This window comes from Vanessa tameamea, chromosome 6 (genome assembly GCF_037043105.1).
Source record: "Vanessa tameamea isolate UH-Manoa-2023 chromosome 6, ilVanTame1 primary haplotype, whole genome shotgun sequence".
Lineage (NCBI taxonomy): Eukaryota > Metazoa > Arthropoda > Insecta > Lepidoptera > Nymphalidae > Vanessa > Vanessa tameamea.
This window is the reverse complement of record NC_087314.1, coordinates 5,270,008-5,294,643: the sequence shown is the minus strand read 5'-3', so window position 1 is coordinate 5,294,643 and position 24,636 is coordinate 5,270,008. Positions and strand designations below refer to the sequence as shown.

The 24,636-nt window shown below is 31.1% G+C and overlaps 1 protein-coding gene across 5 annotated transcripts; it reads left to right on the top strand.

Annotated features, from left to right (window-relative positions):
- Positions 1-264: 264 nt before the first annotated feature.
- LOC113393296 (uncharacterized) lies at positions 265-24,305 on the top strand. Of its 5 annotated transcripts, XM_064215096.1 has the most exons (4): positions 265-351; positions 21,855-22,545; positions 22,597-22,662; positions 22,840-24,305. In XM_064215096.1, the coding sequence occupies exons 1-4, from the start codon at positions 349-351 to the stop codon at positions 23,931-23,933; spliced, it is 1,854 nt and encodes a 617-aa protein (XP_064071166.1). In that variant the 5' UTR covers positions 265-348; the 3' UTR covers positions 23,934-24,305. The 5 variants fall into 5 exon arrangements, with proteins under 5 accessions (XP_064071166.1, XP_064071164.1, XP_064071165.1 ...); XM_064215094.1 differs by having other exon boundaries at positions 22,597-24,305; XM_064215095.1 differs by having other exon boundaries at positions 21,855-22,662.
- Positions 24,306-24,636: the final 331 nt, after the last annotated feature.

The window sequence follows — 24,636 nt, the reverse complement described above, 5'->3', positions numbered from 1 at the left end:
GAATTCTATATATACATAACTTTTACTTTAACAACACATCAATGGATTATTAGAAGTGGATCGATCCTGTGACCTTGCAAATGCCAACATTGCTGACCTTTTCCTTTATACGACCTATAAGGACATAATCACGCAAAAACATGTAATTAACAATATTTTTTTAGAGATGTTAATTGGTTGTAACATCTAAAATAATATACCACTGAATGACCAATGTAAAGAAATCTAAATATTTGGTGTGCAAAGCTATATATGACGGGAGGATGCGCGCGCAGGTCAAACGAGTTGCGTCCGCGCACGGTTTGTGTTGTGTGTGAATATGCAGTGAGTGAGGACAGCTCAGGCGATATGGTGAGCCTATTTTTTTTTACTTAGCTACAAAAGTGACTTAGTGCCTTATTTCAACGACGTTTTTAAGGTCGAAATTGTGTTTGTGATAAAAAATATCGTAAATATGTTTTTTTTTTTAATCTGACAATTATATTGCATTTGGATTTATGTTTATACTGCAATTAAATATAAATGACTTTAATAAAACGTTGAAGGTCACTAATAAAAATAATATTTAATGACGATATTATGAGAAAAAAAAACGATCTTGAACAAATAGTATGTTTAAATATTAAGATTTTGTTTTTTTTTTTCATCGATTCGAACTGTTCTGTACGCAAGAATTTTGAATTTTGATACCTTTTGAAATTTATATCATCTATCTATAAGTGAAAACAAAAAATATAATAATTTTAGACGCTTTTAAATATTAAAAATCTAAAATAAAGAAACGAACAAGTAAAAACAAGGTTTTAAGTATTTTATAAAAAATATATATAATTATGCGCATAGGAATTCGAGACTTTAATAATATATTTCTGGCCTTTTACCTGGCCTGTGGTAGACATTCGTATTTGAACCTAGGTCAACGATAATGATGGAACGAAACTCACAGAAGATAAGCTGCATTAAAATTAATGCCATTATTGCTATTACGTATGTAAAAAAGTAATGTTTTTTTTTGGAAAAAGCAATGTATAAATGAATAAAAATAAATATATTTTTTTTGGAAAAACAATATTATAACATACAATGAACGTCATCAACAAGAAATAAATCATATAAATACTATATCAGACATTGCATACTTAGTTATCTTTTTAAGTCAAGGATTAAGTTAGAGTGACAATGCCTGTAAATATTGAAAATTTGTTTTAAACCTACTCTCCTCGTCACGAACTTTGAAGCTTTGTTCATCACAAGTAGGTTTCCTCCTGATGTAATAGTTTAACACGCCATGATTTAATTTAAAAAATAACAATTACGTTTTAATGTATTCATAAATACAAATCGGACACAAGAAGACTCATTTGTGCTTTTTCAGGTTAATTATTGAAAAAAATATATAAACCGTAAATACATACGACAAATATATTTGTCTTTGCAACATGAAATAATCATTTTAAGTTTAAAAAAAATAAACATCTTTCTCGAGTTTGAAGTTCAATCGAAACACCACTTCCCTTTACTCACTGCGCAATGTTCGTCTTGTGTCGCGACTGTCGTTTCGATTACAGAAAATGTTAATACACGAAAAGTAAATACATATTCAATTGTGCGTCTAACTCTGCTACAGAGTCACTTAAACATCTGCCAAGTCTACGTTACGATGCTTTATATCATCTCGTTTAAATAACAATATATTTTTTAATGGTATCAGTTTTATGTTATTTACTTTATATTTATACGAATCAATTGACTTAATTTTGGCTTCGGTGAACAGTTTCAAGGATAAACCAGCTGAACAAAATGTATTAAGGTATGCAAGTGTGTCTTGATATTGATGAATGTGACTGTGACTCTCGTATTTAGTTATTATACTCTCTTATACAGCTGGTACGGCAATCCGATACAAGTTGACCTGTAAAGGGATCTGTTGAAAGATCAACGGCATTATTTCGAGAATTGTGCTGCTACTAAAATATCCATGCCAGAAAACCGTTTTTATTTTTTTCCGACTCAAGGTATGAACTCGTGACCTCTTTAAAATAATATGTGGATATCGTTTATTATCGACACCTTATTAACAATACGGAAGCTCAGATATCCCCAGTGGCTAGAACGAAATGTTATCCAAGTGTTGACTTAAGAAAGCCTTATAAAATTTTCTTGTGATGAATTTGTTTTCATAATTCGTCTATACTGGTCGGTAAAAGAAAAACGTAATCTGTCACACGTGTCTTTAGAGCTGGTAGTTTAAATTTACTTCTCAAAATGAGTGACATTTAAGGGCCGTCACTGTAACAATATACGATATATAATTTCAATCTTTCGTATGTCGTAGGTCTCGTTATAAGCCAAATTGTTGAAGTAGCGGCGAAACTCTTTCATTGATCCGACATTATTCAAGAAACACGCAGATGACATCTTACAACTCCAATCAATGTTATATTCACTGTTACCTCACAACAATGCGTCAATACCTTTACGAAACATCGCGAGATTATTTTAAGTAAATTCTTGTTTTGTCAGTACTTTTGTTGGTTAAGTTATGTTTATTTAAAAATGCATTTTTTCATAATATGAATAAGAGTTATTATTAACGAATTAAAACAGGAGTCAATGTTATGATATAGTTAGAATTATATCGGGAAAATATAGTCAAGGTATTTAAAAAACGAAGTTTAATGTAAGTTACTCTAAGCTCACTGTGTATGTTGTTTGAATGAGAAGGACAAGACACGTCATATCATTTAATTTTTACAATTATCAACACACTATTTTAATTTTCGGTAATTATTCATATCAATTGGGGTTTAAATGATACATGCAAGTATCTTAAAAAAATGTCAATATATAGAACACTCCTTATTGAATATAATTCTAATATTTTCTTTGATAGAGTTACTGTTTCTCCATCCAATGTCGTCACAAACCTGTTACACTAATTTGTGTATGTAGTAATGAAAATAATAACTTGTTACTGTTGACAATTTAAAATCGCAAAACATGTGACTTTAATTACAATTTAATTTATTTCACAAAATAATATAAAACCACATGCCTTGTATGTCGTTTTTAAAAAGGAAAGATCTCAAAAATTCTCTTATTATTATGTAACGAACACCTAAAATTAATTATATTTTGAACGTCTGGACAGGTAAAATAGTATAAAGCTTGTACACATAAAAAGTTATCCGATTAAACGATACGGTAATACGTGAACAGAAACACAAAAGTTAAAGTCGTTTGACAATTTAACGATAGTTGTAATTTCGTCACAATGACTTTTGAGTATTAAAGAAAATCTATTTTTAACTAAGTAAAACAGTATCCATCGTGGAAAACTTTTTTCATAACAACGCTCTATTTAAATAGGTAATTAATATACTGACTCGTCATATTTCAAATGTTTAACTTACTTTGCCTGTTTTATTTTCATCTACCTTTACCTTTGTTCGTAGAGCTAGTAATGTATTTAGTACAAACCACTCCTCACTTTTCCAATATTTCAACAAACATATTTTATCTAAGATGTTATTTGTGTCTATAATTAAACTGACTCTTCACTGTATAAAATAAAATGCAACAGTACAATGTTCGGCGGTAGAATAATTATAAGTGGTGCTTCCCTGTACCATCTGGACACAAAACTGTATTATCAGCGAAGTTGTACTGTAAATACCATCCAATATAAAATCATATATTTTACGATTTTACAAGCGACAACAACTAAATCTTTATAATATTTACTTATAAGAAGATACAGTTTATATATCATCAATATATCAATATTGATGATATATAAATTGTTATACCGGAGTTATTGCTGTGAGTGAAGGTTTAACAGATCACTGGGATGTGTGACGTAATAAAGGCCGTTGTGAAAAGGTTACAGCGATGTCGACTTGTCGACTCACGGAGTCAACAATTTCGATCTTTTATTGTAATTTCTCTTTAAATTGCTTTAACAATATTTTTTATTTTTATATTACATTGTATTTTAATGAAAATAAGCTAAATATTAAGAAAAATAGTTCATTTATTTGAGTGTAAAAATCGTTAAGAATTCAGAATTTTTACGTAGTTTATAACATTGGTTGACGTTTCTGGTAAATGGTTTCTGAATTCGCTTTAAAGAATAGTTTTAGGCAGTAGGTCAACAAAATGACGGTTTTGTTTAAGATGTCAATTATATTAGTTGACCTTTTTCAGTGAGCCTTCAACTGACAACATTGTTGCGTCTTCTAGATTCTTTGACATAAAATTCATTTTAACCAAATACGCGAAACTGAGCGCTGTAATGCATTTGCATCTAAAAATGTTAATTTATGACTTGATATCAGTATAATATAATTAAAAAAGAAATGACTTTTTATTTGGAATTAGTATGATAATAGCCGAGATGGTCCAGTAGTTAGAACGCTTGCATCTTAACCGATGTTTTCGGGTTCAAACCCAGGCAAGCACCACTGAATTATCATGTGCTTAATTTGTGTTTATAATTCATCTCGTGCTCAGCGGTGAAGGAAAACATCGTGAGGAAACCCGTATTGGAGCAGCGTGGTTGAATATGCTCCAAACCTTCTCCTCAAATGGAGAGGAGGCCCTAGGGCCTATAATGACAATAATTTAAGAACCTTTTTTTGGCTTTTATTTTTACCGACAGGGCACAGCCTATTTCGTCAATGTCACGTTCGATGGAGAAGACAATGGAGATTGATCGGTTCGGTCAAGATTACAAGCTGATAAGATTTATTATATAAGACTGTCAAAACTAAGAACGCTTAAAAAAATAGTAGTCAACAGTTGCTAGTTCACGCACACTAGTATAATAGAATGAAGTTTTACTAGCGTTATATAAAGTTGGCCCGTTTACTTCTTTTGTAGTGTGTCTATGAATTTAGACTTATAAATAATCTAAGCGTTTTCACTTGGACTTTAAATACTTTTAACTTAACTTTTCTATTTGATATGACGATACGTTTTAATACTAAAATAAATGTGATTATAATTTCTCGCTAATTTAACTTAATTTTTCTTCCCCTTGGTATATTCGATATTGCAACCGTCCAAATTATACGCTAGTTACTTTTGCAAGCACTCAGAGCTAAAAATTGGTATAACAACCTATCCGAATTTCAGTCATAATATTTATTTATAACAAAACACTATCGTTTTTTTTTTAAAGTTAATGTCGTTTAAAATAAATCGGTTATATGAATATATAACATTATTTAAAAATGATTAACAATGGAGTAAAAATAATAATTGCTAACAATTCTACATCGTGTAGGTACAGATAAATGAAACCGCGTTGACGACGCAAATTTAAAAGTTGTTTTGAAACACCCGGTGTGTATAATGGGAAATTTCACTGATTAATATGACCCAAACCGGAGTTTATTAGTAACCGGAGAGTCTACCACTCTTTAACGAAGTTCAAGGACGTTTGAATCCGGGCAAAGTTTATATTAGAATTAAAGCAAATTTTATTTTATATCATTTGTAATTTTATTATATTACTTTGAGCAATAAAAATATCCTATACTAGTAATTATTTACTAGAAATAAAATTGATGTCATATTCAAACAGGTTTTAGAACTACATTTATCAACGAAATTCGTTTTATGTTGTTGTTAAATTTTGAGATAAAATTTCTTGTCTTTTCCTGATAAATCAAGGGATGCAAGAGAAGGCAAGGGATTTCTGAATTACATGGAAGTTTTAAGAAGCATAAGTGGACTCGTGTTTGTGAACTATAACATAATAATCAATTTCGCAGCTAGCAATTATTATTATTAACCGGTAGTTCATAATAATAGTGGCCAAAACTTGCTGGAAATCTTAGAGCTTAAATTGCTGTTTGTTATTACACTGGTGAACTTATCCCACAGAGCACTTTTTTTTGCTTGTCTGTGGTATCTTTACCTCATATGGATAAAATACTCAGATGTGTTTGTACCAATACCTATTATTATGCTCTAGTTACTAAACACTTAGAATCAGTAATAAATACAAGGATACAGCCTAATTTTTTTTTCATATAAAATCAACCATTGAAATTGTTAACAATGATCAATACATAAAGAACATATTTTTCCTATCAGTGAACACGAGGAACGTTTCTTCTTCAATAGAACAATGATTTGAATACATATCTGTGAATCTGCCTCGCTTCAGTTCAGAGCCGCAGTCTTGCGACACGGTCGATACCGTTTGTCGATTGTTGGGTGCTTGAGACTAATGGCTTCTAGATGACTATATTGACGGCGATCAAGCAGAGAAAGATACGCAAATGTCCTGCTTATAAGTCGTTTTGCCAATAGATATTGCTAACGTAGCCCATACGGCCCAGTTGGATAGAACACGTGGATCTTAACCGGATTACGATTAAAAATGCTGACAATTTTACACGTTTGAAGTGGCGATTGAGGTATCAAAGTGTACCGAACACATCGCTCCTGCTATGTCCTTTTCAGAGTTCCTGACAAGACAAGTTCCTGACCTGACAATTTTCATGATGATTGGTCGAGTTCTTGGCGTGACAACAATCAAACAAGCTCACTTTCGCATTTATGATACTAATTAGGATTTCGAATAAAGTAATAGTATGTAGTAATATAAGCTATCCCCCTTTAATTGATCTCATTAATCTTTGTATTGCTGTTTGGAGGTATTAGATGTCAGTCATTCTTATATATCTAGCCCTAACTTACCGGTAGAAACTACTAAATGAATCAGTGTTTATTTTATATATATATTTTAGAATTAAAGAGCACACATAGATAGTATATTAGTAATGTAATACTACATAGCAATATTTTGTTAAAAAAAATAATACTTGAACATAATTTAATCATCAGTTTTCATTAAAAAATTGGATACATTTTCGGAACATTTTGAGTTTAATGTGTAGTTATTTATAAAAAAAAAATACATAACAGATTTCTGTAAAGACGTTATAAGCGTGTTATTATTTATTAAATGGTTTAATTTTAATTTAAATTAATTATGTTAAATCGTATTTAAAATAATCAGTTAAACTTTAAAATATAACCATCAAAACAAGTATACCTGTATATTATATGTAACTTGATGAATATTCAAATAAAAAAATATTGGTGTCAATGTAACGTCTCCAAGTTAAAAGTAATCGCTTATAAATTATACTTATAGTTACAAATTATTCACAAAATAGTTCTTAAACATTACGCAAGATGGCACCTTGGAGATGACAGCTGATTGATATGTAAATATTCAAGATGGAGGCGTATGAAGATGTCGTAGTTGATAAAATCGACTTCTAATTAAATTGTTGTAGCAATGGACATTCCGCCGGCTTAATTATGTATGGATAATGTTATCTTATTAAAATAATCTATACAGATGCCCTTCCCAACTTCGTACCTATATGTAAAATTCATCAAAAGAAATATTCCTCAGTAAAATTTAATTTTTTCCTGAAATATTTTCTTAGCGAATTCTTACGTTGTAAAATAAACCTGTGTTCCATTTTCTATAGACTCAGTAGTTTAGTTAGGACAAATGATTTTTAAAGTAGTTATATATCATAGATAATATACATATATTGCATATATACGTATTAAATTTATTACCATATAACGAGTTTCTTCATATTATTTGACTTATTATCATAATTCATACTAATCATTTGAAGCGAACACTTTATCCTTCAAGAATCTTTATACCCGGTGGAAAAGTGTGAGTGATTAACAAAACTATTCAATCATAATTAGATTTGTTGTAACATCCATACAAAAAAACAATCAAAACGCATAACTTCCAAGTTTACTAGGAAAACATACAATGGAGACGGCTCATACATTTGTACCTAATTAAAAATATTACAGTTCATTTCAACCACTGTTATTATTCAAATTACTATTTTAGGTCACGCTGCTTGTGTTTAAGTTTATAATTACAATACAACTATAAGTTATTATAAATTATTAATGTGAATTTAATGATGCTGCGTGCATTCAGGTGCATCGAATCTTTACATTGATGTATCTACATTGATGTTGAAATGAACTAAAACTGCAATTAACGCTTCATTGTTCTACTCGTAACACCTGATGACTACATATTATTGTATTCAAACATTTTTTATTTATGTTATTCATGTGCTAGCCAGTAAGGCAGCGGCGGTGTTAAATCTGCATTGACGACATTAATGCTCTAATTTATCTTTCTAAGAATTTCAATTGTCACTAATAGTGTAGGTCTTCATTTAAACATATAGATGATATATATATATTTTTTTTTCAGTTAGTGTCTTTAACTTAGCTCTGTGTAAAGACGGTTTTTGTCTTACTTTCGCGCGGTTTTAATGTTTGTTCTATAATAACAGCGCGTTGATGTCTAATACTGACAAAGACCTTTATTAAGTCAAAGTTTATAGTTACGAGTAGGTATATATAGTTTATAGAGTTGACGACATTGTCATGGACTTTTTATGATTATTTATTATAACATCGCGATTATTTATAACATCGCTTTGAATTTATTCCATAACCACTTTTTACTTATTAAGATAATTTAAGTATATACTATTACTATATAATACTTATATAACAATACAAATATATAAAATACTCGGTGTCGTGGTGGTGGTAATAAGACGGGCCTGCGCAGTCTTATCATCAAATACTGTTGCCATATTGTTATCTTAAATATCACTGGGTGGTATGGCTCGGTGGGCAAGCCCGTCTGCAAAATATCTTTTATTAAATCTCCTTCTATTATAATCTTAATTTAAAAAATATATAAAAGTAATGTTTTTTACCGCATATCTGTGTCTAATTATATTATTTCATACGTATGAGATATATGAGTATTGCATATTTATTAAAAATGTTTCATCTTAATGCGTCACAACACAAGATGATCTTGATGTTACTCAACGTCGAACTGGTGGACCTTGTGCGAGGGAATCCATCAATTTTCGGAAATCACTTTCTCAATATTGCGAAACACGTTTGAATTTTATTAATGTGACAAAATACTATAAGGTCAATGATAAAAAATAATCAGGTATTTGTGGTGCACCCAAAAAAAAAAATCAAATTAACATGACTACTGTTTTTAAGTATATTCCTGTAATGAACAACAATATGATTTATAAATTGCAAACAAGGGACTTTTAAATTAAAAACGAAGAAATTCGTTTTCATGGGTTTATTTTATTTCTATTATTACTTAAAAATATCTTAGCAGTTGCATATTGCAGATACTTAGGTCAGCCAACTTACGTTGCTTGTTGATTTTTTTTCAAGCGTTACCGCTAAGCTTCTTTTATAGAATTATTTATATTTCTATTAAGCAGTACCAGGTGTGACAGTAATCGGGTATTTAATAACTATAAGGGTTAGAATAAGATATCGAATCTTATATCGTCAGACGGTAAATCATTGCGCTATTGACGCTTATATATTTATTTAGTATATAACAAACACAGATAAACAATGAAAAAGAAAAAAGTGATATTAAAAAAAATAACATACGAATAAAAATAATTAACTTTCACGTTGTGTAATATCTCCATATTCATTGTTTAACGTAATTTAATTATTAATAATAGTTCCTACAGAAAAGATTATTTTGCTACTTGTACTAAGACGTGAGACTAAATTAAGCTCATCACAATCATGTTTATCAATACATTATATAAATATACGCCTTGCTCTAGCCGAATCTCCCTATTCATCAAAATATCATTCACAATTATTTACAACCAGGATTTCCGCAAGAGCATTGCAATGCACAATATTTACTAAAAACATAATTACACTAAATAAACTTAACACCAAACAACTAGCAGTCACAATCGAAATTAGCTTATTAATATGAAAAATTATTCAAAGATTCAATGTCAACGCCCATACAACGCCACGAGATCATCGCAGTGTGTATAAACTGGTTAAAATATTTCACACCACTTTCGTTCTTAACACGTACATCGTAAAAGCTTAAATTTCGTGTACATATTTATTGACAAGAATAGTTGTAGATTTTAAAATATAGAAGCAAATATGCCAAAGGTCGCTGAAGAGTCTTATAAGGAAGAATAATACGGATCTTTGGGTATCCGTGTTGAGTAAAAAATAGCTTTACTTACTACATAATTTAGTCACTTTATCAAGTGTTTTGATTAACTAATATGCTGTTTTGTTAATGTCATATATATATATATATTTTTTTTATAAAAATATTGACTAGCTAGTCTAGATTCTCATTTCTTTTGATAAAAAGTTAAAGGATTTAGAATTTATTAATTTCAATACCTTAATTGCTTCTGAGTGTTATTTTTTATTTATAAGTATTCATATCTGTTATTTGATATAACAATTAAGATCTAAGAACAAAGATCACAACAGAAAAGACAGAAAAAAATTATCGACACATATTTTTTTTAATTTTTTTAAAAAAAAAAACTTGTAATACTTTTGGTCGTACCAAATGATATTTCAATAAATAAATGCTCCTTATAATATATTTTTTTGTTTATAAATAATATTCTTAACAAAAACAAATATAACATCACAGCATCGGTCAAGGTCAAAATAGTTTACCTATATAAATTTCGGATTTAGACTACATCCATATAAGGCATTGATGTTAACATCGTATCCGCAACAGCTCTATTAAACAAAGATTATTACAATAAATCAACCGGAATTCAAGAATACGAAAACACCTACATATATGACAAAATTGAATTGGGTCCTGGCGATGTTGGACTAAATTTGTATAATAAAAACTAAATTTACTTATAAAATGAAATTAAAGATATTTCATAATTTTTGTTTTTATATATAAATATCACGAGATTATCCCACGATATTCCTTTCAACGCTAAGCACGAGATAAATGATTATACATACAATTTAGTCGTGAAGAATATTATGAAGAGTTTTCCATTTTATTCTAAGACAAAGAAAGTATTTATTTTTTTATATTAAATAGATAAACAACCTTATAGATAAACAATCGTCACCGAATGTATTACATATCGTTCACGTCTCGTATGAAGAAAGCAGCTCTAATTGATTGTATAATCTTTGGATCCTTTGAGTGTTTAAATGGTAAGACAGACTTGACCGTGCGTGCTGCTTATATAACTTTATCGCTTACCCACTTTTATCTAAATATCACTTACAAATGTGTGGTAACTTTTCTGTATGCATTTTGCATATGTAGTGTATTATACAAAAACAATATTTTGCACACATATGTACAATTTATCTTTGAATTCGCTTGTCTCTTACTATTAAAGATAAAATAGCATGCTCTTTAGTGGTACCTTATAAAATGACAAGCAACAAATATTATTGTTTTAAGATTATCCTTAAAGCCAGATTATATGCACTCATTTTACGTACGTCTTTCAATTGAGCTTCATATAATGTGCTCAAAAAAACCACTAGATAGGTATTTAAGCTCACTCAACAAAAGCATGCTTATGCCTAAGTTCGTTTTCAATTTCGTGAAAATATACATTAAGAGTTTTGTAATTTAAGAAGTACTAACTTAGATACTTCGTTTTCATTATCAACAATTATACGTACATATATTAAAGATGCATAAAAGATGCAAGCAAAATTACTGACAAATGTCAAACCAATCCACAGTATTTCAAGAACGTATAAGCGATAATTAAGCTTTGAATCAATATGCGACCACTGATTTCATTACTTATACATATCATGTATTTTTTTTTAGAAATATATTATTGTTTCTCGTATTAGACATTAAAAATAGAGTTCTAACAAAACTGCGGCATAATTTAAGGAATATATATACATATATATATATAAGCTTTAAATAAAAAAATAAAAATTCAAATCGTGGCATATCAACGTCAACAATTAAAATATGCAATTATTATTGACATACAAATGGAACGTTAAACGTGTTCTTATTGTTTTTATAAAATGTTTAATAGATATTTTATTGGATCGTTAAAACATATTGAAGAACACATTGAAGTTTCAATAGCGGCCGTAAGTGTCATTTTATTATTATATATATTTAAATCTAACGTCAACAATGACTATATCTTTATTGTTATGTAAAGAGCGATTTATACACAAATACTTCAATATCAATGAGTATAGCCTTCGTCCGTCTCAGTGCATCAAAAACAATGATTAACCTTCAATTTATTAAGGTTTTAAGACGCAATGAACAGATAAAAGTAAGTATCTTATACACACTTACACGTGAATAAAGAAATTAATTAATTAATACATTAGAAGCTTAAAATGTCTATGAGAAGGAATATCTATAATATATATAATAATGCCGCTATTGCCGAAGTCGGTCAAGAGAAATAAGCGTAACAAATCACAATTACCACTAGAAAAAAAAAAATTAACAATATTATTTTTACATTAATGTCGAAGAAAATTTTATCGGGAGAATATAAATTAAGATTTTATGTAAATATTTAGTTATTTTTGGAATCGTATATTATGTAGAAGTTATATCACGATTCCATTGTCATTATAAATTAAAAGTGAATACAGCATCTGGTAATGTTTAATTAAATTATCATAGAAGCGGAAGACAAGATAACAATACGACGTGAATACAAATCGCAACGTGCTAACCCACGTGATGACATAATTAAAAATACTTAAAAGTTTTTATAACTAAAACGATTATTGAAACTAACATAAGTATTTATGTGTCTATAAAAAAACATAAATAAATAATATATTAATCTGTACGGTAAAAATATCGATATTTGATTAAGAATAATATATCTTACTAGCCTTAACCTCGTGAAATTTATAAGACATTATCTATAATACACAAACCATCACCTCTTATTTTAACCCTCTCGAAGCGTGAAGTAAAATAACATTAAAAAGCCTTTCATTTCCTGCGACTCAAACTATCTCCATAGCAAATTTCGTCTAAATCGGTTCAGCAGTTGAAGCGTGAAGAGGTAACAGAGTTACTTTCGCAATTATAATATTCGTGTAGATAGTGATGACTTTGTTTGTTCGAATCCGCTGATATCTCAGGATCTATCAATTTGATGTCAAACAATATTTGCGCTTAGATATAAATGTCTCTTAATGAGTTAAACTACATATAAAATTTACGCTACAAAACCACACAGACTGCTATAGTAATATTGGTGAGGAATAAACATCCCTAATGGAACATTTTACAAGCGCGATAATTCGCGTAATAGATATCCTAGTTACTATCTAAATCGTTTAACATTAGATACATTATATCCTAAACTGTCTGAAACCACAGATTGACCTCTGACTTGTATCGGACGCTTTCAAAACGTTGACTTGAAAGAGATCGTCTTTAATATTTCCTAATTCTTGAAGGTCAGTGATTTTTTATTATCATTTGATCCTAAGCTCAATTAGAAGGTCGTCATCGTTTTCATATTAATAATAATAATAACATATAATACTAAAATTAGTATTATATGCAAATGACGTACTTAATAAGTGGGTGTTTTATTTTTCGTGTATTTTTTTTAATGGATTTTCATGTGTGACAAGTGCCATAACTGAAATTGGTAGATCTTTGCGTGCCAGCCTATCTGGAACGTTACCACAAACTTATCAAATACACTTCTGCCAGACAGCAATGTTGAGTATTGTTGCGTTCTGCTTTGAAGGATCGAGCCAGTATAACTATAAATGCAGGGGACACAGATCTTAGTCCACAAGGTTGCTAGCGCCTTGATCCGTTAAGGGACGATGATAAGGTAGATGTGTGGTTGGTACAACTTACCTTCAGGTGGTCTTTTCGCCAGGCTTCTTGTATAATTAAATAAAAAAAGTAAATCGTCATATCTGCCTATAGAATTTTTCACATGGTTATTTGTGGAATCTATTTCAATGGACTGCATTTTAACGGTTTTTTGTCCCATTCGAAGTACTAAATGGTTAATTTAATAAAAATAGTTTACCTAGGCTGTATCAAGTAATTATTTTAATATTCACAGATTAAGTCTTCATAAGTTTAATAATTAATGTAAATAAACAAACTGGATTGTCACTTAACATGCTTAGATAATAATTTATTATATTGTACTTACATACATAATAATTTTATAGCGCATGCATTTAAATAAATTACATAAAGCAAGCGAAAAACAGGGAAATAGCACAAAGTAGCAGTGATGACAACTTTCTGAAAATATTGATTCGGGTAAAGAAACCAATGCTTGTAACCCGTTTGCAATAATATTGAAAAAAAAAAACAATTGACAACCTGCGGTGTAAAAAGTCGCCGATTCGATACTGACATTTGGGCTATTATCGTTCCTTTTAGCTTTAAGCCTAATTGGAGGGCTAAATAAGAATAGGTTATACGACTGATTCATAGGAATGGTGTGTAGCATAATCAAGTGTTTTTCACATACCAGTACGATTTGCTTAGTTGATAGACCTATATGGTCACTGATTCTCAGATCCATGACGTCAAGTTATTTATCTTATAATCATGATTAATTAACTTTCTATTTAAAATCTCGTACTAGTAGTTCCTGAGATTATATCTTCAAATATAGTTTGTATTTTGAATTATAAACTTTATGAAATGCGTCATGAATCATGTACGAAACTTGAGGAACGAAAATAGTATCAGATGCCTATAAATATTTCTTAATAAAATAGTGTTACTGTTTCCGAAGTATAGCCTAAAACTTTATGTATCTATGTATTTTAGGCAGGCTATCAGTTGGGCCAAGGTTAACGGATTTGGCGTAAAATGTCAAGGATTTTAAGGAAACTTCATATTATAGTGACTTAAAATATCAATGAAATTTCGATTACAACATGGCATATTTAAATATATTTTTTATATATAAAAGAATTAAGCAATAAGAAATCCATAAAGATTTATTTTTCATTGAATCATACCTGTGTTATATGGTAAAATAAATTTATACGAACAGCCCATAAATTTAACCCTGTTATACAAAAGCCATACAGCCGCATTCCCTGTTTAAAGAGATTCGGAGCTTTGTTTTTTTTTTTTAAATAAATATATGTATACCTGTTTAATATTTCAATATTTTTAACAAAATGGTTTCCAGGGATAACGATATTATAACGTAAAGTAAAACGTAAAAACACAATCTTTATAAACCTTACACATTTTAAATATTAATGAAAAATACATTATGAAGTGTTTGAAAAAAAAAAACAGCGTGGAAAGACTTGCGTTTACACGATGCAGAGAGTATTTCAGCGTCTAAATATAAAATAGGTCATACTTGCATACATCACAATGTAAATGTCTTATATACATGTCTAATGATAAAACATCCTTTGGTCGGTGTATTTCATTCGACTGATGGTCGGTATTGAGTAATATTGCTAAGGGCCTGCACGGCCATATATGGTCGCAATGACATCGTAACAGATAGGTACTTATTCTCCACGCGTATTATAGAATTACCGGCATTTCTTTACATCGTAAAGCAATTATAGCATTTTTACTCTTCAACCGAATCAGAAAACGTCAAAAAACCTGTAATGTTTTAAACTGCGATGCATGTAATGTTTTAAAATGGGTATTTATTAAAACGGTTCCGGTTTTTAAAATATTTTTTAATTGACTGATATTTTTAGTAAGAAATTAAAAATAGAAAACGTCAAACAATCTGTAATGTGTTAAAATGCAATGTTAATATAGGTATTAATTAAAAAGTGGACCAAGGCTAGAAAATTCGATTTTAATTTTTTTTATATTATTTTCGTTTCGAACTTATAGTAAGAAATTATGTTTTTTCATCTAAATTATATCTCCTTCAATAGATATAAAAATAACTACAGACATTTTTAAAATGTAATGTGATTTGTTTCGCAAAACTGAATACAATTGGAGCTAAATTACATCTTGAAGCATAACAACTGTCATAAACTCCATTTAGCTTTGGTGTCAAGTGGATATTATGTCACGTCAAACAACGGTAGGGCTTGCTCAAGTCATTATTTATATGTCTTTGTTTCATTGGATTCGGTTCGATTAGCAGAATCAATTAATTTTATAAATGTAAGACATAGTTAATAGAGCTGTGTATTAACCAAATCCTATTGTTTTTTATTTTAATTTTTTACATTCGTGTCTTTAAAGTAACGTCAACATAACTCTTTTATGAAGTACCTGTTGCACTTATGTATAATATATTCGCCTTGGTATTTTCGTGAAAGTGATAAATTGAACGAAAACGACCTCTTGGGCAGATAAGTGTTAGTGAAGAAATATGGCGGATGTTCCTTCTGAATGATCTGATGTTTGTTTAATGATTTGCCCGTAGCAGTATGTTAACGTTAAATTAGTAAGAATGTTTAAAAATAAAGATTATTATTATTATTATCAAACAGAAATCCACTCATAACTCTACCATTTATTAAAATAATATCTCACCTTTTGTTGACGTTTTCATTTCAACGGCATCTCGATACAATAACGATGTTCCATGAAATGTCAATTTTTATTAGAAGGTTATGAAAAACAAATATTATACCATTTGAAGATTTGAGGTCGTTGCCTGATGCCTTACCGATACATTTAAGTCTGACCTTTATTTGAAAAGATCAATTAAATTAAAAAAAATAGTTTTTTTATAACTTTGTATTTATCTTTTAAGTATTACTAAAATCAATTTTAAATGACATTGGAATAGTTAAAACTTCTACCACAAAATATTTTCTTGTGTTTGATATTTATGATATTTTAATTTAGACCGTAAAGGTTACTAAGGTTATTTATTAATTAATGTTTACTATCATGCCAAAACCATAATTCAATTAAATAAATAAGTCTGTTTTGATAATTCAGTCCAAAACTGTATTTTTTTGGTCCTTAACCAATATGGTAACAAAATATACACTAGAACGTGACTAAATATTCAATACAATAAATCATTAGTTAGAATTGTTAATATTCAAAGCAAAACAGAGCTATTTTCACAACCAACTATAACGAAATAAGTCAACAATAGACATAACCCAATTCTTGGACAACCTTGCAGTGAAATGTTTTCGAACTATATCTCTACAACTTATATAACAAATTACGCACGGTGTAAAATCGTTTTACTAAAATATGCTCTGTACCAGTTTTCTTAACATTCCGTGACGCGTTTGTTTGTTAGTTTGCGTAATTTTGAGGTCAGGTTCATATGATTACATTTTCGTATAGTTTAAGCAAGCTCAGTGAACTGCATATATTTGACTTTGTTATGTGAAAAACACATAGATTTGCGATGAAACATTGACCCCGTGCTTGTGAAATTAACTTTTGGCAGGCATCCGTTAGGTCTTATGTAAGATCTTAAGTGTAAGATAACAATATATATGGCTCGACGCATGTCCGCCGATGTAAAATAATACTTCTATTAGTAATGTCGTACCTTCATGACTTATAACTCTAATAATGAAAAAGTAATATTTTAAATCTAGTTATGCTTACGTTTATTAAGATTATTGATTTTGATAAACCATTTATAGAATTTAGACGGAAAAAATATGTCAGTTTTTCCATTTGAATGAAACAGATATATTCGTTTTGGTTTATTTAATACATTATAATTAAAAATTTTATTTATATTAAAAACATTAACGACATTAACTTTTAGGTCGACCACGCGTTGTCGGATTGATTCGTGCTACAATATACGTATATATTCTTCAATTTTGATAACCGACTTCCGTTCTCTAAAGAACTAAAGATATAATAGAAAAATATATATATTTGATGGATGGATAACAAAAGATAGCATTCCTCTTGTGATTGAATCAAACATTTTTCTATTTACAACGTATGGTTTGAAATTACTATAAAAACTTTATATTCCTTAAAATCTTGTTGAAAATAATAATATTTACCATCGATACCAAAGCTTGAAAAACAACTTTTGAAAAAAAAAAGTATTTGAAATCTAAGTCTGGCAACTTGCTAGAATTATCATTGTCTAAGGTAATCAATTCGGTAACATTTTAACAGAATAATTACAATATTCCCTATGTGTAGTTCACAAATTAAATCGAATATATATATTAGATTTAATTAGAGCTGATTAGGTTAACGTCTTCAAATGTACGCGTATTCATAAAATATTTTGAAACACGATGATCAATAAGAAAAATCGACTTGTCTTGTCAATGTCAACAACCGAATTACCCGAAGAGACAACTACGTAAATATACATCGGTTTATTGCATATATATGTACATCAAATAAGTTTCAGTCTTATGAAATTTGTAATGAAAAACAGCAAACAATATACCATGGTGCTGTCAATCATTTTGATTAACTTTTTTTGTAATAGAGGTCAAACAATGTATCTATGTTTATTACAAAAATTGATCTATACTTTTGAATTGTCTCGCTATTTGTAATATACTAACAGGCGATGTAACATTAAAATACAACCTTTTCAATGAAGTAACAGACTTCTTAAAATTGATTTATTACCTTCTGGAGGGCACGTTTGTCTTACTTTGAAGATCCGCTACTTGCCCTTTGACTCGATGGTGTATTAAAAGACATTTAGTTACTTAATTTGAGATTAATAGTTATGTTATGTATTTGTATACTATATATTTAAGAATATTTTATCAAGAGTAACCATGGTGTCACTTAAAAAGTTTTTTTTCTCAGAATTAAAAATCGTCGTAGAACTCGACTGTCAATAATCAGAAGTTGTTTAGCAAGATTGACGAGTTACAATTAAAATACAGGATTCATATAAACGACCATATCCACTTATTATATTTAATAAATAATTAAATCAAATATATGTGTCTGTTTCAAACATTTCGCGTTGCAAAGTACGTATCACTCTTTTTGAACACATTTATTCTTTGAACCCTAGGCAATCGAAGCTATGGAAGTACGTATAAGATATCGTACATCGTATAGCCAAAGGCCTATAAGAGTAGCGTAGGGCAATAAACTCCAAAATTTCTTCTTAATTAGAGATCATAGCTTAGCAGTAGGATATTAATAGGTCACAATTTTTACAAGCACTTGTGGGTGTTGAATGAACACTTCGTTAGTTGGATTCACCGTTGAATGTAGAAGTATTGTCGAATTAAAAACTGATTCACCTTCACCTTAACATCATTTAGTCCCGTCATGGGACAATTGAAAAATAGTTGTAAAAGTTTTGTAAAAGTTATTACGTAGTCATGCAACTTCGTCCTCATCATAATTTTCTTGGTCTTTGTTTTTATTTACATCATTGCCTCGGTTTTTTGCAAGGAATGTAGAAATAATAAATAATTACTAAATATATACAGGAGAGCGGTAAATTACAAATGTAGATGTCAATTGAACATGCGCCTCTCGTGCGCCATTTGCATATAAAGTAATACGCATACTCAGCCAACTACTGTCTAGAATCAACCCACTTATATCCTACTCATTCTTAAAAAGATTTACTGACGTGTTTATCATCAATATCCGTAGGTGTAATATTTTTGAGTTAGTTTATTGAATTAATAATATAATATGAGTTAATTTGATGGCTAATAATATGAACAAGAAATTGAATTCGATTCGAAAGGGGTTATACGAGACAACGAAGTGTAGCTACTTATACGATAATTTGTTACAAAAATACCTTCTCTAAAACGAGCTAGTTTATTCAGTAATAAAAAATGTCTCCTCATTTATACGTATAGATATATTTTGGGTTATCCTACTATTCTGCGCCTAGAAAATTATTTGAGCAATGACTCACAAGTAAACTTTTTCAAAAATAAATTTATGTTTTTGTATTAATTTAACAAAATGAAACGATTAACAGATTTGTCTTATATTTTACATCACGGGTGCCACTGACCAATGACCATTTCGATCAAAACCATACGATGCATGACATCTGTGCTTTCACTTTTATGCAATCTCTATTGATTTCGTGAAAAGGGATGGAGGTGTATAACAAAAAACTGACGAGTTGCTTGCGATTAGAATTAATATACGAGCTCACGCGGTCCTAGTGCTGACTGTCAGATTGCACAAACATTCCAAAATCACTATTTTCCAAAAGGATATAATGTTAATGTTGCTTATTAAGATGGATGTCACACATCATAAGCGACTATTAAAAAACTCGCTAGTTTTTATGTTGTCTATCCATGGACGATTGTAATTTCTAAAGTTGTAAGTTAGCCCATATATTTCTTAAACTTTTGTAAATCATTAAATTACTAAACGTGTATAAATACACCTTACGTAACAATTTCGTCACAAAGATTATTAAATATTAATTAGTACCTATTTACTAAGATGGTAGATCTGATTAGGTAAACGTCTTCAAATGTACGCGTATTCATCAAATATTTTGTAACACGATGATCAATAAGAAAAATCGACTTGACATAGCATTTGTCAATGCCAACAACCGAATTACCCGAAAAGACAACTACGTAAATATACATCGGTATATTTTATTGATATTTAAAATGAAACAATTAGCAAGCATAGCATCAAGACCCATAATAACTAGTGACTAGCAGACGTTAACATTAACCAACGATTTGTGCCTTAAACTCCTTTACACCGCCCTTTTACATAGACAACATAAGTAATAACAAATGTTAATTGAATGTATTATCTGTATTAATAATTTCGTGCGGATCTACGATAGACACGATCGAAACCTATCAACAATTATAGATCGTTAAAAATAATTATATTTTAGCCGCCAACATATATCAGCAAAATTTGTATAATCGAGATATTTCGATATTAATTCATAAAATTCAATGACATGAAGTTCAACGGGCGGCCATGTTTGACTTTTATGGGTGCGTTCAGTAAGTTGGTATTATTGGTACACAACCAAATAATAATTTCGTGCTAGGGGTACGGTAAACACAATGGAAACTTATGTACTACAAATTATTAATAAATGATAAACTGTATTTGTTTAGTCTTATTTATTTTACCCTCAAGCTCATATTAAGATGTTAAACTTAATATATATTTATCTTCTCATATTAATAAATAAGTTAAAAATACATTAATATATTAAGATAATCACATAACGAGGAACATTTGTTTGTTTGTATGTAGGAGATAATCTGCGGAACTAATGATCCAATTCTTAAATTTTTTTAACATGTATTTATTTTTTAAACTTTCGATAGTTTGATTACTTTTGAGTGCTAAAGGTTGTAAATTATATTTATATAATTGAATTTTGTCTATTAATTAATAAAAAAAACATGAAGTTAGTATTCGTTGATTTGGATGCGGTATATTTATAAATTAAATTGAATATAAATAGTTGGAGTTATAATTTAATTATATTAATAAAAGCTTCTTTGTCAAATGAACATACAGATTCGGTGGTAATTTATGTTTTTTACTGAATAAAATTAATATTTAAATTTTATTAGTATATATTTTACTTTTATCACTGAATATGTTTCGTCGTTCATATACAAATAGCATTCTAGGATAATAAATAAAATTACTTTTGTTTTCAACGTACGCGCAGCTGATACTGTTCACCTACCATGTGCGTGACCTTAGGTCAGACAATATTTAAACTGACGTTGCAAAATCTAGAGGCAAGCCTTGACCCGCGTTCGCGACTCATTTTTTTTCTTAACTATTAATTTTAAATTAAAAATATTAATTTATAATTCATAAATGTCGATAAAAAATATTAGAAAAAGTAATGTATTATTTTGTATAATACCAATCTCAAAATCTCATGATATAATTATTTCCCTTTACAAACTGATCTTATTTATCTATTACCTTATTTATTAATTATGTAATTTATTAACATAATAATTATAATTATATTAATATGTATTTATTTGAATTACAGAGGCTGTCACTTCACATCGCGGTGGTCCTGTTCGCGGTGTACCAAACCTGCAGAGCGGACCGACTATACCGTGCTATCCCAAGCAATCCAAATCAAAACTATGCTGTCCTAGGTTCACCTATATCGGCGGATTTAAATGAGGATGGATACTTTTACCCTAAACCGAAAATACCATTCCCGCCACCACCACCAGTAACCAGACCGCCACCACCACCACCAACAAGACCACCACCTCCGCCACCTCCATCAACAACTCGGCCACCACCTCCGCCACCTCCACCTCCTACAAGGCCACCTCCACCACCACCAACTCGGCCACCTACTACGGAGAACGGATATGTGTATGAAAAGCCTCGTATACCTTTCCCACCTCCGCCAAAATCAACACTTCCACCGCCACCACCACCCCCACCTACAACTAGACGTCCACCCCCTCCTCCTCCACCGACTACTAGACCTCCTCCACCACCACCTCCTCCTACTACTAGACCTCCACCACCACCAACGACTAGACCACCCCCACCACCACCCACTAGACCTCCACCGCCAACAAGTGGATACTATTACAGCACTCCGAGAGTGCCATTCCCTCCTTCAACAAGACCACCACCACCGCCTACTCCAAGAACAAGACCGCCTCCTCCACCTACTCAGCCACCTACGTATTTACCACCTACGACGAGACGGCCACCTCCAAAGCAACCATCAACTTACTTGCCACCGACTACAAGGACGCCCCCACCTCCTCCACCACCGACAACTAGACCTCCACCACCTCCTCCACCTCCAACAACTAGACCACCACCACCTCCTCCCCCCCCAACGACAAAACCTCCACCGCCTCCTCCACCGCCAACAACCAGACGGCCACCAACAACTACGACTAGGGCACCAACATACAGTACGATATTAGACAACTTCAGAACAACTGGCTATGAATATCCAACTCCTAAAGTTCCGTTTACATTTCCAACCAGACCCCCACCTCCGACTACGCAGAAAACTATAACATATTTGCCACCAACACGGCCCCCAACAAGACCACCACCCCCACCCACTCGTCCAGCAACTTATTTACCGCCGCCGACGACGAGAAGACCTCCGCCTCCTACACAACCTCCAACAAGGCCACCACCTCCACCCACTCGTCCAGCAACTTATTTACCGCCGCCGACGACGAGAAGACCTCCGCCTCCTACACAACCTCCAACAAGGCCACCACCTCCACCCACTCGTCCAGCAACTTATTTACCACCGCCGACGACGAGAAGACCTCCGCCTCCTACACAACCTCCAACAAGGCCACCACCTCCACCCACTCGTCCAGCAACTTATTTACCACCACCTACTACGAGAAGAACTCCGCCACCTACCCAACCTCCAACAACACGACCGCCGCCACCAACGCGTCCGTCAACATACTTACCACCTCCAACCACGAGAAGGATTCCTCCCACACGACCAACGACACGACCACCGCCACCCACAACTACTAGACCGCCAACATACTCGACAATAATACCTGAATTTAGAACTACTGGATACGATTACCCAACTCCAAAGATACCGTTTACCGTACCAACGAGACCACCTACAATTCGCACGCCACCTGTTTACATTCCTCCATCAACTACAAGAGCTCCTCCTGTGTATTTACCACCTTCTACCACTCGAGCTCCACCTGTGTATATACCGCCTTCAACAACTCGAGCTCCACCAGTTTATATTCCACCATCAACAACAAGGGCTCCTCCCGTGTATATACCGCCTTCTACAACTCGAGCTCCTTCAGTTTACATACCTCCATCAACTACACGAGCTCCTCCTGTATATTTACCACCTTCTACTACACGAGCTCCTCCAGTTTACATCCCACCCTCAACTACAAGGGCCCCTCCTATATACGTGCCACCTTCTACGACCCGAGCGCCACCAGTTTATATTCCCCCTTCGACTACAAGGGCTCCTCCAGTGTACATACCGCCTTCTACTACGAGGGTTCCATACACGACACGGCCGCCATTCGTGCCCGACCAAGGATACTTCTACGAGAAACCTTCAGTACCTTTTGTGTTCTAACCTAGTGTAAAAATGTTATTAAGATGCCATAACTATTAAATATTATTATTGTGATACCAAACTGAGTGCTGAGCGCAACATATTGATTGTTGTTGTTGTTTTCATGTACGTTAATGTTGATGTATTGATTTGTTAAATCTAATACTAAAGTTAAAAGGGATATTGTTGCGAAATTTATTTAAACCAATGTTGCACTCTTGCTTTGTAAATGTACAAAATATTTCATTAATCTATTGATGTGTTTATGTATAAAATATATATAAATAATAATTATTATAATACTCAAAAGTCTCGAATGCGAAATCGCCACTGCCTTAATCTATTTTTAAGATTGTAAAATTATATTTTTTAAATAAAAATAAATTTAATAATGTTTTTTTTTTACTTGATACAAGCTGAAATATTCTATTCTACAAGTTTTTTAATTAACATTTACTTTTTTATTTACCAATGAGTAATAATAGGGCTAAAATTTTTATTCATCCCAGAATGGTGAAAAAAATATGTCTGATTTAATGATATATTTGAGGTTTGAGTTGATAAGAACTTCGACAATCATTTTTACAGTCAAGTTTTATTTTCTTTATTTATTTATTTTTTTTTAATTTAATTGACTACTGAACTTTTTTTGACAACTTTATTTGAATAAGAATCAAAATACATAAGTTATATGAATTAAAAATACAGTCATTAGGACAGCCGA